Below are 18,161 nucleotides of genomic sequence, written 5' to 3' on the forward strand. Positions count from 1 at the left end.
AACACGACAGGAACAACACAGATGATTTATCGCATGCACACACCTCAGTGGTTTTGGTGCAAACCGGGGGTCTGGAAAAGCCATCGTACCATATACCCAAAATCTACCCTGACATGTAGAGGCCTGACACAGACACGGGTGGGAAGGCCTGGAGCGAATTACTTTAAGCATGGAAGCCACCTCTCTCTCCCTCACTTAAAACTTGCAGCGATTTCCCTTGGGACTTTATCTTGGCCGGCAAGTCCCCACGGCCTGGCTCCTGCCCACCCCTGCAGCCTTCTCTTCTGCTGCTCCCCAGCCCTTTCCTGCTTCAAGATACTTTGCACATGCTGTTCCCTCCACCCTGAACACTGTTCCCTGGGCCCTGTGCATCAGTGGCTCCTCCTTGCTCTTCAGACTCAGTGTAAGTACCGCCTCCTCTAAGGGGCCTTGCGTGAAGATTACGACTAACGTGGCCGGCATCCACCTAAGTCCCTAACTCAGCACCATTATACACCTGCGATCAGCGCTCTGGTTACCTGTCAGTTGCCTTCTAGACTATGAGCTACAACCAGGCGGGGATCCCATCGGTCTTTTCACCACACATGGAAACCCCATCTCCTTTTTTTTGGTGGGGGCTCTACTAAAAATCCAAACCTGTTGCCCTCCAGTTGATTCTGACTCATGGTGACCCCATGTGTTACAGAGTAGAACTGAGCTCCGTAGAGTTTTCCTGGCTGTAATCTTACAGAAGCAGGTCGCCAGGCCTTTCTTCTGTGGCACTGCTAGGTGGGTTCAAACCACCAAGCTTTCAGTTAGCAGCCGAGCGCAAGCCATTTGCACCACCCAGGGACCAACCACAGAGGCTGAAAAACAACATACTCGGGCCCCCACCCTCCCCTGCAGCTGGAGATACACAGTGTCAGCTCTGGCTAATGAGCCATCCACAGTGGGTCTTGGGAGGGCGCCCTTTGCCCCTCACCCTCCACCTTCTTCCTGCCTACACTGCGGGGCTATGCAGCAGCCACCAAGAAGGCTGGCGAAGCAGGAGAGAGAAGCCTGGGTCCTGGATGGCATCGCCGGGCCCCTCCATCTGCACTGGCTGCCTCCCTGGAACTTCTCACGGTGAAAGGCAAAGAAAGCCCTGTGGGTTTACTAGGGCTTGCAGCCATCATGCTATGCACATCTAGACAACGCCCACTGTGGGTATGCGGACAATTCCTTGTTATGGGGACTGTCCTGTGCACTGCAGAATGTTTCACAGCATCCCTAGCATCTACCCACTAGATGCCAGTAGCACCCCCACCCCACTCCCAGTCATGACGATCAAAAATGCCTCCAGACATTGCCAAACGTCCCCTGGGGGCAATCCCTTCCAGTGCTAGGAGAGAACACTGATTCAAGCTCTAGCTAGGCCAGCCAGCTGCAGCCCACAGCTCCTCGTTAATCACTAGGCAAGGGCTATAACACTTCACTGTCCCTCTTGCAGGCCGGGTGGTCGGAGAGGCGGGACAGGTGCTCCTTCTGGAGGCGCCCACCTGCCTGGCTCTGCCCGCCTTCAACACCTCCATGTCGCCCTGCAGCTGCTCCTTCTCTTTGATCAGCTCCTCACTCAGGATCTCCAGATCTTGATTGCTCTGCTTCTCTCTCTCCAGCTGGGTCTGTAACTTTTCAATCTGCAGAGCCAAAAGACCCAGCCCAGTGCAAACGTCAGTCTCAGGAAGTGCACTATGTTTTAAAATAAAACATGAATTTCTCAGCCCCAAAGAACACTTTAACAGACCTTTTCTCCAGGAAATAATGTCCTGGCTTTGTTTTGTACCAACCTCCCCAAGCCCCCAACCGTCGACTGTTACAGTCAACAACCCCCTCTTTTGACCCAGCACTTCCTCCTCCACACGGGCCTGCTGACCCCTGTCCCACCTGCTGCTGGCTTGGCCCCTCCGTCACATGCTCAGCTAGCCCCAGGTCTCTTGTGCCTACCTCCCGCCTTGTCCACCCTCCACCCTCGGGTCAGAATCACAAGCTGCAGGCCCACCGGCCACCACCACTGGACACCCTGCAGAGGCCCGTGCGCTGAGTTCTTGCCCTCTCCTCCCCGACTCCCCACTTTGAGAGTGGTCATTTCTCCTTTCTCCTTCCTGCCCTCCAAGTACATGGGTCCTACCCTCTCCTACCCATCCAGACAACATTCTGTCTTGCCTGAACATTGTCCCATCCTCCCTGACACCAAGCTCTTATGCTGGGACCCACCTGTACCTACCCCGCCTCAAACATAAAATGCCTCCATCAGGGCACCTGAGCACCCAGATGCTGGGTGAGAAAGTAGCTTCTGACTCAGCTGGTCTGGGGCAGGGCGTGAGACTCAGTTTTGCTTACCAGCCCCCAGTGAGCCCACACTGCCAGGCTGCACTGCCAGCCTCAGTCAGAATCCCACCTGCTCACGGGCTGTGCTGCCCCTGCCTGCTGACACCCCACTCCTCAGCACAGGGACAGAGTTAGGAAGAAGGCCTTGGAAAAGGGGTCTCCCTACTAACTAGGTGACCCCGAGCATGTTTTTGTAACTGACACATCCATCTTGTGGAGCCCTGGCTAATGCAAAGTGCTTAGCAAGACTCCTAGCACGTGGTGGGTACAATCAAAGTCAGCTGACACCTTCCTCCCAGAGATGGCTGGGCCCCACCCCTAGTTTCTTCATAGATCAGGGGCGAGGCCTGAGACTCTGCATTTTACCATGGTCCTAAGTGATGCTGGTGCTGCTGGCCTGGGACCACTGCTCTGAAACAGTGGTTCCCAAGTGGAGTCAGTCACCTGGAGAGCTTTGGAGAATCCTAAACCTCAGGCTACCAAGTAAATCAGAACGTCTGGGGTGGGGTGCAGGAGCCAGCAGGTGCTGAAAGAGCCCCAGGGATCCTAATGGGCAGTCTGAGAACTCAGCTCTCAGGCAACTGGTCTGGGGCAGGGCCTGGCAAGAGCTCCTCAAATAATTCTAAAGGGGGCTACCAAGAAGGGCCACTGCCTGTCGTGAAGCAGGGTCTGTGTACACCCCACCTCTGCTCAGGTGAGGGCCACCCTGCCTCCCAGCCCACAGGTCCACATGCTACCTTGACCTTCCATAGAGGGAGCGCCTGGGTAAGCTCCTCCTGCTGAGCACATGGACACCGGAGTCCACCAGGCGGGGAGAGGGGCCTGCAGGGCTGTGCTCTGCTGATTGTCACATCATGATGCCAGGGCATCACAGCCCCTCACAACCCTGGTGGGCTCCACTAGCTGGGCTGAGAGCCCAGCACCACCCCCACATCAGAGCACAGGAATGCACTGCCCTGTGCTGTGTCCGGGTCCTTGTCCAGGGAGAACAGCTTTCTTAGCCTTCCTTTTCTCTGCCCACTTTCTGCACAAAGCCTGGCACTTATTAGGAAACGAGGTTTCTCCTTCGATGAGTGTCCACACTTCAGAGTGGCTATGAAGACTAAATGCAACAAGTAGCTATTTTACTATTAACTGTTGTTCAGAGAAGAAAATAGCCACAAGAGACCGTCATTTCCCCCAGCCTCAGGGTGAGGAGGGGCAGAGCTGGATGTGTACCCGGCCGTGTGCCCACCACCCCCTTGGTCCCCAGGGCTGCACTGCTGTGAACCCCCGGCCAGCCCGGGGGTCTGCTCTGAGCCCACAGCTCACCCCAACTTCACTGTATTGCTTTACCCTTGCTGCCCCAGAAAAGTGTATCATTCCAACCTTCAAGTTCTTTACTGCTCGTGCTACTGACCTGAGGATGAGACTCCCTAACCCCTACCACTGCTGAACCACCCCCCTTCTCTCTCCTTTCCTAGCTCTTTGACATGGAGTTGGGGCCCCACTCCTGCCCCGATGGGCCTCAGGGCCCCTGGAGCTTGCTATGTTGAAATGGGAGCTGACCAAAAATCCTCCAGATGCCGCCTTTGCGTCACTGCCCACAGCTCAGGGCCCAAGAGGGCTCTCCGGGCTCCCTGAACATCTGACCCTGGCTGCAGACTCATGTGTTGCCCCTCTGGGTTCCCAGAGACCTGCCTCTCACCCTGGCATGCACCTCTTCCAACAGTGAGGCTCCGCCTTCTCATGACACGCCCCAGTGAGGAGAGTGGGATGGCTGAGTTTGACAAAGGAACACCGGGGAGCCACTGGGTCAGGGTCAACAAGGGCCCAAGCGTGACCCCTACTGCTGGTGATGAAGTGCACACCCACCAAACGTTGGAAGCACTGCTCTGGCCAGGTTCAGGGTGAGGAGCTGAAGCCAATAAAACAGCCAGTGGCATGTGGTCCCCACCTACAAGTACTATGGGAAGAAGCAAGACCACCTCTGCTGAATCAGGACAGACGCAGCCAGGCCCAGGGTGGCGGATGAGTGCCGCAGGTAAGGGAAGGGCCGGGCAGTTGCTGGGAACCACAGTGCCTCCCTTCCACCTCCCAGCACCAGGACTCTGTGCAGGATGCTGCCCCCAGGGCTAGAGCGGGAGCCAGCTGGTGTCAGTCCAGGGGCAGACCGAAAAGGGGAGCCGAAGGTAGGGAGCAGAGACTGGGCAAACAAACGAAGAGCACCGTGTCAGCGGCACCCACGGTGATGTCTGTGTCTAGAGAAGGGGGCGTAGTGGGCAGGGGGCACGGCACTGAAAAGCATGAGCAGCCACCCCAAAGGCTGCTGGGCATCAAGCCACAAAGTCACCAGCCGGGCAGATTACACTGCAGGCTTTCTGTGGCAGAGCCGTGAGGACCCGCAGAAGTAGAGGTTCTCATCTTTCTAAAGGTCAATTCTTTCTTATCTTGGCCGAGGTCAGACTGTCATTCACCAAGACACTTCCTGTGCTAGGCCCACATGGGTCTACACCACAAAGAAGTCAGTTGCCTGCCCCAGACTGCACCGTCAGACGTGGCACGAGCCAGGGTGCTTTCTACTGTCCTTCACAGAAAGGGGAAAGCACTGAATGCTTCAACAGGGCAGAAGGGCAACTCACCAAGCCTGGGAGTCCCACTCGGGGGGACAAGAGACCACTTCACAGGAGGAAGGACAGTGTTCCAGCATCCTGCAAAGGGGGTCCCCAGGAGAGCCCAGAGCCAAGCCTGCGGCTCCCTGTCCTTCCACAACCAGTGCAGCCTTAAAAGATGGTGGTGGGACCTTGGGAGAGTCAGGAGGGACCAGCCAGGCTCCCAGAAGCACAAGGGTACTCCTGCCTTCTCCCTCGGCCACAACCTGGCAGCAAGGTGTTTAGATTCCACAAAGCCACCACTGCAGAGTAGACGGACTAGATGTCCTTGGCTACAGATGACCAAGAAGTGGAGGGAGCCCCTAGCCTCTCAGTGGCTCTTCCCCATGTCTGAGACTGCACTACCTGTGAGACAGGCTCACAAGCCTCCGTCTGTTCTCCTGATGTCTAGGATCTACTGTGCGACTGGCAAGACCCAGCAGCTGTCCTTGAAAGCAAATACAGCTCAGCTACGTCTTCTTCCCCATCCCATAAACCAAGAGGAGGGAGTGATCACAGGCCATCTTGTCTTACCCCCAACAAAGCCCTAAAATAGTCCATCACTGATTCTGTACACTGTGCACCCACACACACACGTGCATGCACACAGGTACACACTCGCACAGAGGTGTGCATGAAGCACAGACCCGCAGATTTACCACCGTAGTCAGTGCCTACTAAACACGTGGTACTCAGGACCTCACATGACTGTGTCCTCGCCCCCATCTCATGTCCATGGCTCGCTCTCTCGATTACACTCTTGTAGCTACGATTCACTGAGCTCTTTCTTTGTGCCGGACCCTTTACGTATACTGGCTCATCTCATCAGCCCAGCACCTATTAGGTGAGTGCCCCACGAGCCCCATCTCACCGATGAAGACAACAGCCACCCAGAGGCTAAGTCCCATGTCCAAGCAACATGTGAAAGCAGCGTGGAGCAGGGAGGAGCCCGCTTCTTAATGATTCCTCTGGCTCCTCATTACAATGAGCTGTGATTGCATTTGGACTCTGTATCTTCTCCTCCTCACCAACACCTGAGCGCTCTGCCCGGCCCACTTCCCACCTGCGAGGGCCACCTCCTTGTACAAGCAGAGTGCAGAGGGCCCCAGGGTTACCTTCTTGCTGAGCTGCTGGTTCTCCTTCTCCAGCTCCCCGCACTTGAGGCTGCTCTCCTCCAGCGCCAGGGACGCGTCCCGCAACCCCTCGATGGTGCTCTGCAGGCTCTGGTTCTCCTTCTCCAGCTTCAGGATGCGGCTGGAGGCGCACTCGTTCAGCTCAAACACAAATGACTTCCTGGAGGCTGAGACACAAAAAGGGTCAGAGCCCAGCACTGTGGGAGCCGCGGATGCCCCCTGCCCTCGCTGGAGACGTCACTAGCCCCTGTGCTTGACGTCTGAGGCACCCTGTTATGGACTGAATTGTGCCCCCCTAAAATACGTGTTGTAAATCCTAACCCCTATACCTGTGGAAGAACCCTGGCAGCACAGTGGTTAACAGCTCAGCTGCTAACTCCTCTTTGGAAGCCTCATGGGGCAATTCTACTCTGACCTATGGGGTTGCTATCAGCCGGTTTTGGTTTTGGTTTATACCTGTGGTTATAATCCCATTCGGGAATAGGGTTTTGTTACATTAACGAGGCCATACCAGTGTAGGGTGTGTCTTAAACCAATCACCTTCAAGATACAAAAAGAGCAGACATGGAAGCAAGGACAAAAGGGGAAGACAGATGTCACATGAAGATCTCCTGGACAGAGAAGCTGAAAGAGGCAAAGATCTGCCCCCAGAGCGGACAGAGAGAGAGCCTTCCCCTATAGCCCTAACTTCAGACTTGCAGCCTCTCAAACGTGAGAAAACAAATGTCTGTTCACTAAAGCCACTCACGTGTGGTATTTCTGTTATAGCGGCACTAGATAACTAAGGCACCTGCCTTCTCTCCTATCCCATCTCCTGTGGGGCTGGAGGGGCAGAGTCCCTCAGGCAGTTACAGCCCCCTCTCTGTCTTAGCGGGGGTCTGTTGGGAGGGCAGCTCAGTGCTTAGGCAGAAAGCAGGTGAAAGTGGAGGAGTCAGTCAAAGGTGAAAGACTAACTTTTGGGGACCATCTGTTTGTAAAGCTGCCACTTGACTGCACAACGTGATGTTTTAGAGACTAACGGAGATGTCAACCAGGCGCCATTTTCTGTGTCGGCTCCGAGCGTGGTGGGGGTCCGGCACGCTCGCAGGGAGGGCAAGACAACTGACTATCCTGTCTGCCACAGGCTCGATGGCTGTGTTGGTACAGACATGCCAAGTATTTGCCATCCCTGGGTGAGACCCTTCGGACAGAGATTGCTTTTTGTACTTTCATAAATATGTAAAGAAAAATGAGATAATAGACTCTGTAAAATGCGTTAAGGATGCTAAGTGAAATGAACATACAAGCGAAGGACAGAAAAAAGCAGCGTATCTGCACGTGCAGACGGAGCACCGATCGAGAATGAGGAGGTCCTGCCAGGACCAGGCGCACAGCTTTAGGTAAGTCACAGGGCGTCTGGGCCTTTGTTTCCTCACTCAGATGACAGCAGGATGGATGTTTGAGAAAGAAAGAGAACGCCCTTGAGAACCCTCTGAGGAAGGGGCCGTGTGCTTATCCCTTCCAGCCTTGGTCTCTCTGCACTGCAGGCAGCTGTCTGCTGTCCCCACACTTCGGACCTTTCATCCCCCCAGGGGCAGCGGCGTTACAGAGGATGACAACTTTCACAGTAAGCAAATCAATCTGGAAGCAAAATATGTGAGCGACACGATAGACTAAAAGGAGTCTGTTTCCTCCAGGGCTTCAAAGCAGTTCTTCCCAGTTCACGGCAGAGGAAGCGAAACCAAAACAGACATGAATTTCGAAAATTTGGGTGAACAGTAACGATCACTGGAACAGGAAAAATTACAGGTCGAAGCCCTGCTAAAAACCTAACCTCACTCTTAGAAAACAAGGGTAGTGTATGGGTTGCACAGCAACCAAATCTCTTGGCTGTTGGATTTTGAGCAGAGTCAGAAACAGCAGTGCCCCGCTCAAAGATGACGGCTGACTATGCCACACTGAATCTGTGTTGCTCTCCACAGTCCTGCCAATAATCCAGTCTCAGACATCAGGCTCCTGAAAGGGCTCACCACACTTCTTCGGAGTCTCCCATTCCAGGGCTTTGACTCGTCATTTTTCCTGTTCCAGTTATCGTTCCTTATCACCCAAACTGTAAAAATTCAGGTCTGTTCTGGTTTCGCTCTGTCATGAATGAAGCAGTTCGAAGCCTTTGTTTTCTTCCCTGAGTTCATCCTCTGCCCAAGAATAACAGCAAAAAAAAAAAACAACTGCTGTCAAGTTGACTGTGACTCATAGTGACCTGTGTGTGTTAGAGTAGAACTACGCTCCATAGGGTTTCCGGTGGCTGATTTTTCATAAGCAGGTTGACAGGCTGTTCTTCCAAGATGCCGCTGTGTGGGCTCGAACCCCTTTCAATTAGCAGCCAAGTGCATTAACATTTTACAACCACCCAGGGACTCCAAGGATAGCAGTACAGACCCAGAATTCTATGAACACCCCAAACAACAACGGGCTGAGCAGCAGTGGGGGTGGACGGTATGTCTGTGGCCCCAGCCTGATGCCACCACTGACACACACACAGACACACATGCTCTCAAACACAAAAATGCCTGGAGGACTTTATCCCAACTAGCTATAAGCGAAACCGAACTAGAATAAAACACCTTGACTTGTTATTATTAGCTGCTGTTACTTTCAGCTCAGTTACCTCACGTGACAGAGTAGAAATGCCCCATAGAGTTAATCTAGGCTACAGCCTTTACAGGGGCAGACTGCCAGGTCTTCCTCCTGTGGAGCTACTGGGTGGGTTCAAATCACCAACCTTTTGGTTAGCAGCTGAGCACTTAACTGTTGGACCACCAGGGCTCCTTCCCCTTAGCTTCTTGTTGTTAGGTGCTGGTGAGTAGGCTCCAACTCACAGCAACCCCATATGCAAAAAGAACAAAATATGGCCCAGTCCTGCACCATCCTCACAATCATTGCTATGTTTGAGCCCACTGTTGCAGCCACTCTGTCACTCCACCTCACTGAGGGTTTTCCTCTTTTTTGCTGACCCTCTACCAAGCGTGATGTCCTTCTCCAGAGACAGGTCCCTGCTGATAATAGGTCCAGAGTGAGATGATGCCTTGCCATCCTTCCTTCTGAGGAACATTCTCGCTGTGCTTTTTCCAAGACAGATTTGTTCATGCTTCAGGCAGTCCATGGTATATTTAGTATTCCTCACCAACACCGTGATTCAAAGGCATCGATTCTTCAGTCCTCCCTGTTCATTATCCAGCTTCCACATGCACGTGAAGCAACTGAGAACACCACTGCTTGAGTCAGGTGCACCCCGGTCCTTCAAGTGACGTCTTTGCTTTTTAACACTTTAAAGAGGTCTTTTGCAGCAGATTTTCCCAATACGTCACTTGAGTTCCTGACTGCTGCCTCTATGGGTATGGGTTGTAGATCCAAGCAAAATGTAATCCTTGACTTCAATCTTTTCTCCATTAATTATGCTATTGCTTACTAGTCCAGTTGTGAGGATTTTCGCTTTTATTTTGAGGTGTGATCCATACTGAAGGCTGCAGTCTTTGATCTTCATAGGCTCCACTAACTCAGAACCCCTGACCCTTCCGGCCATACCTCTGCAGCATTTATGAGACAAGGACCATTTTTAAGGTTGTGCAAGTTAACATTCTGCAGAGTACTGATGACCAGCCTCGTGTCTTTTTCCATCAATTCGTGCCTCAAAGACTACAACTTCCTAACAGCGCCTCTTGACTGGGTGCTACCCTCATGGGTACAGTGTAGCTGATACACCTGCTACATCTTAATAAGATAATGGTAAGGAGAACCTTGGCCCTGTAGTGAGTGCTCACCGGGGGGCCAGGCAGGTGCTAATGCTCCAGGCCTTACCCATTTAATACAGCCATCCTGTGAGGCAGCCTCGTTACTCCCATTGTGCAGATAAGCCAACTGAAGTTTAAAGAGGTTAAGTACTTGCCCTAGATCACCCAGCTAATTAGTAGGAGAACTAGGACGCTGGCTCAGGCCTTTTTACTACACAGAAGTCCTCACAGGCGTTTCTTTCCTGATGCCATCATTCAGCGTATAAGAGTTCCTAGCTACACACTGGGTGGCACAAATGATTAAGTGCTCCGCTACCCAATGAAAAGTTGGCAGTTTAAATTCACCCAGAGGCTCCTTGGAAGAAAGGCCTGGTGATCTATTTCCGAAAAATCAGCCACTGAAAACCCTATGCAGCAAAGTTCTACCCTGACACTCACGGGGTTGCCATGAGTTGGAGTCAACTGGTTTTTTTGTTTTGTTTGTACGCTAGGCACTAGGAATTGGGAACCCTAAGAATAAATTGTGGTCACTGACCTCAGAGGGTTCACAAAGTATACTGAATAGTCTGAATCAAAGAGGTTTTCCGACTCTACCAGCCACACTGGCCTTATGGGATCTTTGTCCTATGCAGCCTGCAGCACCGCTCCGCTCCACCAGGGGGCAGCGGTCTCCTCGATGAACCTCTGACTCCCACGGGGCAAGGAGCCTGCTCCAGTCCACCCTTGTTCTGCCCTCAGGCCCCAGTACAGTGCAAAGGCACCAGAGCACAGAGCAAGCTGACTTTTCATGCTGATTAACAGCTTAATTAACTGATTTTAGGTTTGGAACTGACAGGACTCCTTAAAGAGAAGACATATTCAGCCGCTTTTCACCTTGTTTCCATTACACACTGGAATATTTATCAGAACTAAAAAAGGCCCTCGGAAAAATAAGCCAGAAGCCCCGCCAAGCTCTGTGAAGTTCTAAGTCAATATTAACTTGCTGCATCAGGTGGATGGGAACGGTGAACACATGCTATTTTAGGACACAGGAACTGCCTCATTGTTTGGCGGCACTGAAGCTTCCTGCTTAAATGCAACCGGCCCCACCCACCCTTCATGGGCCTGACACCCTGTCTCAGGGTGTTGCCAGTGGGCAGCGGGGAGAAAAAGAGGACAGGCAGCTCGTCAGAAAAGCAGGGTCCTGGGAGAGGAGCCATTTAGCATCTCCCACTCAGGGGGACAGAACCCAGACTGCATCCATCTTCCCCAATTATGCAAACACAGGGGAAATCATGCCCAGGGTACATTTATGGCAGGAATTAGTGACCACTGGGGATGCCCCTGCTGTCCAGGGCCTTCAGTCATCCACACACAGGCCCCTAAGGTCTCCTGGTGTCAGCATGCTGCACGTAGGCTGCTCTTGGGGTGTCCATATGGGACTGAGGGCCTGGCAACACTCAATTTGTATCTCACATGCTGAGTACCAGGCTGCCAGACCCCACATTTCCCTTGGGGAACACTGTAATGAAACAGGTCCGAACTACACTGACTTGGGGCAGAGGGATGGGCCACAGTAAGATGCAGAGAGAGGGCTCAGCCCCGGATGAAGGAGAAGCCACGGCCTGGGTCCGACCCACCATCGGACAGGTCCGCATTCTTGGACAGCTGCTCCAGCTCCCAGCCGAGGTGTGCGGATTCGTTCATGCTCTGCTTCTGTGCAATCTCCAGGACCATGTTCTCTTCCAGCAGCTCCTCAATCCGCTTCTTGTCGGTGTCCCTGTCCTGGTGCAGGAGGGAAGAAGGAAACAGTGAGGATGCGGCCAGGGGACCCTCGGGAAGGCCCTGCCTCATGCAGCCCCTCATTCTCTGAGAATGAAGGGACTCGATGCCTGTTCATTCCAAACAGAGCTGCACAGCCTAGAAACGGCTTCAATGCAGGCCCAGCTGTGAGACTTGTTGTTTGCTGCTATCAAGTCATTTCTGACTCACAGCAACCCCAACTGTGCAGAGTAGAACTGTCTCCCCAGGGTTTTCAAGACCATGACCTTTTGGAAGCAGATCGCTAGGCCCGTCTTCTGAGGAGGCCTTTGGGTGGGTTTGAACCACCAAACCTCTCGGTTAGTAGTCAGGCACTTAACCATTTGTGCCATCCAACACCCACTGAAAGATGCCTCAGCTGTTCCCGTCAAGATAGGAGGTTTGCGTCTACTCAGCAGCACCTCAGTCAGGGGTGTGGCATTCTACCTCCAAGAAACCAGCTACTGAAAACCCTAAGGCACACAGATCTATTCTGACATATGTGTAGTTGCCACTGAGTCAGAATCAACTCAGTGGCAACTATTTTTAGACCTGACTACCTAGACTATAAGGAGCCTGGGTGGCACAAGCGGTTTGCAATCAGCTGCTGACCTAAACGGTGGTGGTTTCAAGCCACCCAGTGGTGTCAGTGGAGAAAGGCCTGGTGATCTGCTCCTGTGAAGATTACAGCCAAGAAGACCCTATGGAGCAGCTCTCCTCTGTAGCACACGAGGTGGCCATGAGTCAAAAACAGCTGGATGGGAACGGGTTTTTTTTTTTAGGGAGCCCTGGTGACACAGTGTTTAAGAGCTTGGCTGCTAACCAAAAGGTCGGCAGTTTAAATTCACCAGTCACTCCTTGGAAACCCCGTGGGGCAGTTTTACTCCGTCTATAGGGTCACTATGAGCTGGAATCGACTTGACGACAATGGACACCTGGATTACAAAGAGAGACTCATGGTTTCTAATTGAGTGTTACTGAAACGACATCTCAGTTGTCCAGGCCTTTAAGCACATATGATGGAGATGGGCAGCTCTGTGGCCCCACAGCAGGCCTAACACCTCGGGAGGTTGTAAGGAGGCTCATGATACACAGCTAACCCATACCATAAATGCCACAAAGCTGCTTCTTGAAAAAGACACACATGTGCATTCACCCTTACAGAAATGCAACAAAGAAGTTAGTCCTCTGTTTTGTGGGTGCTGAGTGTAGTGCTCTCAGGCCTGCAGACTTCAGCCAGCTACTCTCTGCAGGCCATGGCAGCAGCAGCAAACCTGGCTGCTAGAACATCGGATGGAGAAGGACATGGCATAGACCGGAAACTACCCCAATCTACATTTCCCCCAACGTGGTAACAACACAACTTGACATACCAACTCCAGGTCGTGCAGTTTTGACTTCAGCTGCAGGTTCTCCTTCTCCAGCTCGTGGACTTTATCACTGCGGGCCCGGGCCGCCGTCAGCTGCTCCTCCAGCATGGCTTTGGTTTCAATTAAAATGATGTTATCTTCTCTCAGCTCCTGGTCAGAAACATGCATGAGAACCATCAGATAAAGGCACCCTGTTTAGGAAGACAGAATTCTAACACCAAAGCTCTTGGGCACCTGGATCAAAACAAACTATCTAGGGATAAGCCCTGCAGGAAGTTTTGTCTCCACTTTTATAATCAAGACCTCTGTCACTAGGCCAGGCCCAATGCACCTTCTCTACTGAAAGGACAAATTCATGAATTCAGAGAACATTTAAATTTGGGACGGTGACATTTACTCAATGTCTACCTTACAGCAGGTAAAGCTGAGGAGTTTTACATCTATAACCTCTTTTGGTCCAACAGGTGGCCTCTGCTTGTGGATATGGGACCTCTCTGAGTCCCAGTTTCCTTAATGAGGAAGGGGTGGTTCGAGGCCTCTCAATTCAGCATTCATTTCACTGATCAGGGCCCCAGAAAAAATGGCTATTCAGACATGCTTTCATTCAAAACAGTTCCTATTTGAACATTTCACACACGCACTCTGGGAAGACAAAGGTTCTTGGCAGTTTCCTGGAAATGGGGTGTCCTTAAGACAGCGAGGACGCAGCACAGCAAGCCAACCACAGTGAGCCACACCAATATGGCCGGCAAGCCCACCATGTATCAGCACACCGCTGGGTGTGGAAAACAGTGGCCAGTTCCCACAGACCCCCTCATGGGGGAGGGGTCCGCTGGATGCTTTAATTCTGTCACAGGCCACCAGCACCACGAGGGAGGAACTCTGTTCATCACATCTCCGCTTCACCCCTTGCTGTAGAGTGAGGAATAAACGCTTTTGGGGTCTCTCTTGTTCCCTGGAGCCTTGCCAGTGCCGCCCAGCAGCTTGGCAGGCTGAATTTTCCCGAGTGCCTTCCCAGGTTATGAACACACACATGCTGGGGATCTGAGGGTTCCCTTCGGTGGGCAGATATCTGCTAAGGCTTTCTGTAGTGACAGACTATAACACCCGGGACTTGGCTGAAGTTCCTGTTTGTCCACTTCTGGCTCTTTTTCCCCAGATGTGGGCTGGAATCCTGGATTCTTAGTAGAGGGGGAAGCACACTCAGGGACATGGTCTGGATCAAAGCCTGGCACCTGGTGAAGTCTGGTCATAAAGGCAGTGGTTCACCTGCATGCCTCCCTCTGCCCATCTCCGGCCAAAATCGCATCCACTCTGGGGTCACATCACCCGAGGCGCTCTGCTCCTGCCTCAGGTTCTTACAACAGTCCCGAGAGGGAGGTTGGGACAGTCCCCTCTTACAGGTGAACAGACTCAGACATATTAAGGAACAAGTCCCAAAGTCACAAAGCCTCATAGGGACGGGTGAAGCCAGGGCGTGAACATGAGTCCACTGAGATCTAGCCCGTGTCTCTCTACTGCCCTCAGCTGCCCACAGACCTTTCCTCAAGGGGCTCACACGAGTAAGGAAAACCCAGACTGCTACTAGCCACAGCCAGAAAACGTCAAAGACTTAAGAGAGAAGAAACCCCAGCCCTCATCCTCTGGCCTCTGCTCCCACCCGACGCTCTAGCCAGTCAACCCACCAGCATCCCCAGTACCACCACACTCTCTCAGGTCCTGTGCCCCTCCATCCTTACAACCAACTCCTACTTATCCTTCAAAACCCAGCCTGAGTTGCGCCCTCCAAGGGCTCCCTAATCCACCCATTCTGCCTGACGAGTGGGGCACCTGCGCTCCCAAAGTGACCTGGGCACTCTCTGAGGCTGACCTGCCCTCCTCCTAGGTGGTGAACTCCTCGGGGTCAGGGACCTCTCCGCTTCTCCTCGGTAAGCCTTGCCTACATGTTCAGTAATGCTGTTGGCTGAATCTCGCTGCGTCAGGGAAATCAGAGGTGGCGTGTGAGGCAGACCTTGGAGGGCTGGAGACGTCTAACAGACTGGGATGGGCAAGGGCACCAGGAATGGGCACAGCACAAAACAAGACGATTCCAACTACTATTCAAATGAGCTTCAATCTTCTGGCAGTTTCAACCCTCACCATATTAGGGAACAGAAATATCTCAATCTGCTGTGCACAACCCACTACCTCTGGAGAAAGGAAATCTGAAGGAAGCCATGCCCAAGCTCTTAAGGCAGGCCACAGTTCAGCTGAACCCCAGCGTGGAGACCTGAGAAGCTGGATCCCATCCCTCTAGGCAGCAACCTAAGGCCAGTGCCACCCCTGCCCTGACCCCAACTAAACAGAGAGCTATTTAAAGGCACAACCCAGCCCAGCAAACACTGGGGGACCAGGGTTACAAAGTCCAGGGCCAGACATGAGGGCTGGCCCCAAGCGGTGTGAGAGCCATGATAAAGGACGTGGGGCTCCAGTCCCCAAGTTGCCACACACATCAGCTGTGGGACTCCAGGAAGTCTGTGTCTCTCAACGTGGTTCCCTCCTTTCTAAGATAAAGTCAGGGTCGATGTGGGGATCAGATGAGATACCAGTAACCAGTTGTAATCGAGTCAATTCTGACTCATGGTAACCCCGTGTGTGTCAGAGGAAGAATACCATGTGATGCTGTAGCTGCAAGCTGCAAAAACGTTTACCTGTGTTTTATCGACTACACAAAGGCATTGGACTGTGTGGAACATAACAAATTACGGACGTTGTGGAGAATGGGAACTCCAGAACACTGAACTGTGCTCACGTGGAAACTACATAGACCAAGTGGCAGTTGTCTGAACAAAACAAGAGGATACCGCGTGGTTTAAAATCAGGAAAAGTGTGTGTCAGGGTTGTATCCTTTCACCATTCTTATTCAATCTGGATGCTGAACAAGTAATCCGAGAAGCTGGACTATATGAAGAAGAATGGGGGATCAGGATTGGAGGAAGACTCATTAAAAACCTGCGATCCATGCAGATGACACAACCTTGCTTGCTGAAAGTGAAGAGGACTTGAAGCACTAATGAAGAACGAAGACCACAGCTTTCAGTATGGATTACACCTCAACATAAAAAAAACAACAATCCTCATAACTGGACCAATAACATCATGATAAATGGAGAAAAGACTGAAGTTGTCAAGGATTTCATTTTACTTGGATCCACAATCAACAGCCATGGAAGCAGCAGTCAAGAAATCAAATGACATACTGGAACTGGGAAAATCTGCTGCAAAAGACCTTTTTAAAGTGTTAAAAAGCAAAGATGTCACCATAAGGACTAAGGTGCGCCTGAACAAAGCCACGGAGTTTCCAACAGCCTCATATGCATGCGAAAGCTAGACAATGAATAAGGAAGACCGAAGAAGAATGGACTCCTTGGAATTATGGTGTTGGCGAAGAACACTGAATATACCATGGACTGCCAGAAGAACGAACAGATCTGCCTTGGAAGAAGTACAGCCAGAATGCTCCTTAGAAGCAAGGATGGCAAGACTTTGTCTCATGTACTTCAGACACAATATTAGGAGGGATCAGTCCCTGGAGAAGGACATGATGCTTGGTAAAGTAGAGGGTCAGTGAAAAAGATGAAGACCCCCAAGGAGATGGATTGACACAGTGGCTGCAACAATGGGCTCAAACATAGCAACAACTCTAAGGATGGCGCAGGACTCGGCAGTGTTTCGTTCTGCTGTATAAAAGGTCACTGTGAGTTGGAACTGACTTGATGGCACCTAATTAAAACAAGGACTGATCATTAACCCAGGTCCTGACTGCCTGCTGCCTTGCCAACAATGCACCCCATCTCTCAGCCCCTGGCTGGCCCTCCCTGTGCCGACCTGCTCCAGGACCACCATCTCCTCTCAGAAGGCTGTCCGTGGAGAGGGGCTCACTAGAAAAAGCGCAATGCAAATGTGTTCCCATGCCACACGATGCCAAGGCAAAAGGGGTCTCAGAGATTACCCAGACCACCCCCTTCCTTTTACAGATGGGAAAACTGGGGCCCAGAGAGGTGAGAAGACTTGCCTAACACCCAGCAAGTGAGTGCTGCCGCCAAGATTATGCCCGGCTTGGTCTCTGCCCCTGAGGCCACAGTCAGTTTACAATCAGCTGCCTAGAGAGCCATCACTCTCCCCAAGATGACAGGGAGCCCCACCCACTGTTGGCACACGCAGCACCTCTGCAGCTGTCCTCTGCTGTCAGTGGGGACGTTCAGCCAGTAACATACATAGGAGAAGAGGGACCTGCCAGGCAAGGTCATCCTGCCTTCCTCCTCCTCCCACGGAGCCCCAACAGCAACCTTCCTGCCTGACAGTACCACTGAGGTGGCCGACTGTTTACAAGGGGAAGTCAGAGACCCCCCCACTTCCCAGGATGTGGATGCCTTCCCCCCTTTCTGTTGTTTTAACCCTGATGTAAACCGGACCAAGAGCCAAAGAGAAGCCGCCGGAAGTTTAAAAACAAAGTATGTCAATTTGTGTTCCATGCTTTTCTAACCTCGCTCTTGCCTGACCGCCCCCCTCAGTAGCACCTGCCACACCCCCGCTTTGGTGGTATGCTCTGATGTGCCTCTCAGCGGCTGGACCGGGTATAGGCGCTGTGGGGATGCCCGGCCACTGTCTTCCTACTGTTCCTAGAAGAGGGTCATGGTGTGGCAGGGGTGCATGAAGGCGAGTCCACATGAGTGCAGTGACCATGCTCCTCTGGGCTCTCCAGCCCACGGCACGGAGCATGTCTCCACTCCTGGGGGGTACGCCCCTGCCCCTCTCCCCAAGGGGCAAGCCTTTCCAACCTGAGCAATGGTTTCTTACCTCCCCTACTCAAGGGTTACCAGGTGTGTGCCAGGCCTCGGGGACGCAAATGAGAGCCAGCCTCTGCCCTCAGTGGCCACAGTCCCCGCAGACATCTCTGCACGTGTTCTGTCCAGACTGGCCCCTCGGGGTGCAAACCCCAAATGTCACAGAGGACAGCCAGCAGAAGGGAGCCCAGAGGAAGCGTGCTCTGTCCACCTAAGACTGCGGTCCCCACATCACCTGGGAGAGCCTATAAAATGCTGGTTTGGGGGCCCATGCCCTAGGGGCTAGGGTAGGGCCCTGGAATCTGTA

The 18,161-nt window shown here is 52.6% G+C and overlaps 1 protein-coding gene across 3 annotated transcripts in view; it reads right to left on the minus strand.

Moving 5' to 3' along the window:
* Positions 1-18,161, minus strand: part of CCDC88C (coiled-coil domain containing 88C) — a 158,773-nt gene that overhangs the window by 48,543 nt on the left and 92,069 nt on the right. For all 3 annotated transcript variants that reach the window (XM_049898419.1, XM_049898421.1, XM_049898420.1), the window contains 4 exons: positions 13,032-13,178; positions 11,499-11,643; positions 6,092-6,276; positions 1,518-1,655 (listed from right to left, as the gene is read on the minus strand). In XM_049898419.1, the coding sequence (XP_049754376.1) occupies positions 1,518-1,655; positions 6,092-6,276; positions 11,499-11,643; positions 13,032-13,178 (615 nt within the window). The remainder of the gene's footprint in view (positions 1-1,517; positions 1,656-6,091; positions 6,277-11,498; positions 11,644-13,031; positions 13,179-18,161) is intronic.

This window comes from Elephas maximus, chromosome 10, assembly GCF_024166365.1.
Source record: "Elephas maximus indicus isolate mEleMax1 chromosome 10, mEleMax1 primary haplotype, whole genome shotgun sequence".
NCBI classification, from domain to species: Eukaryota; Metazoa; Chordata; class Mammalia; order Proboscidea; family Elephantidae; genus Elephas; species Elephas maximus.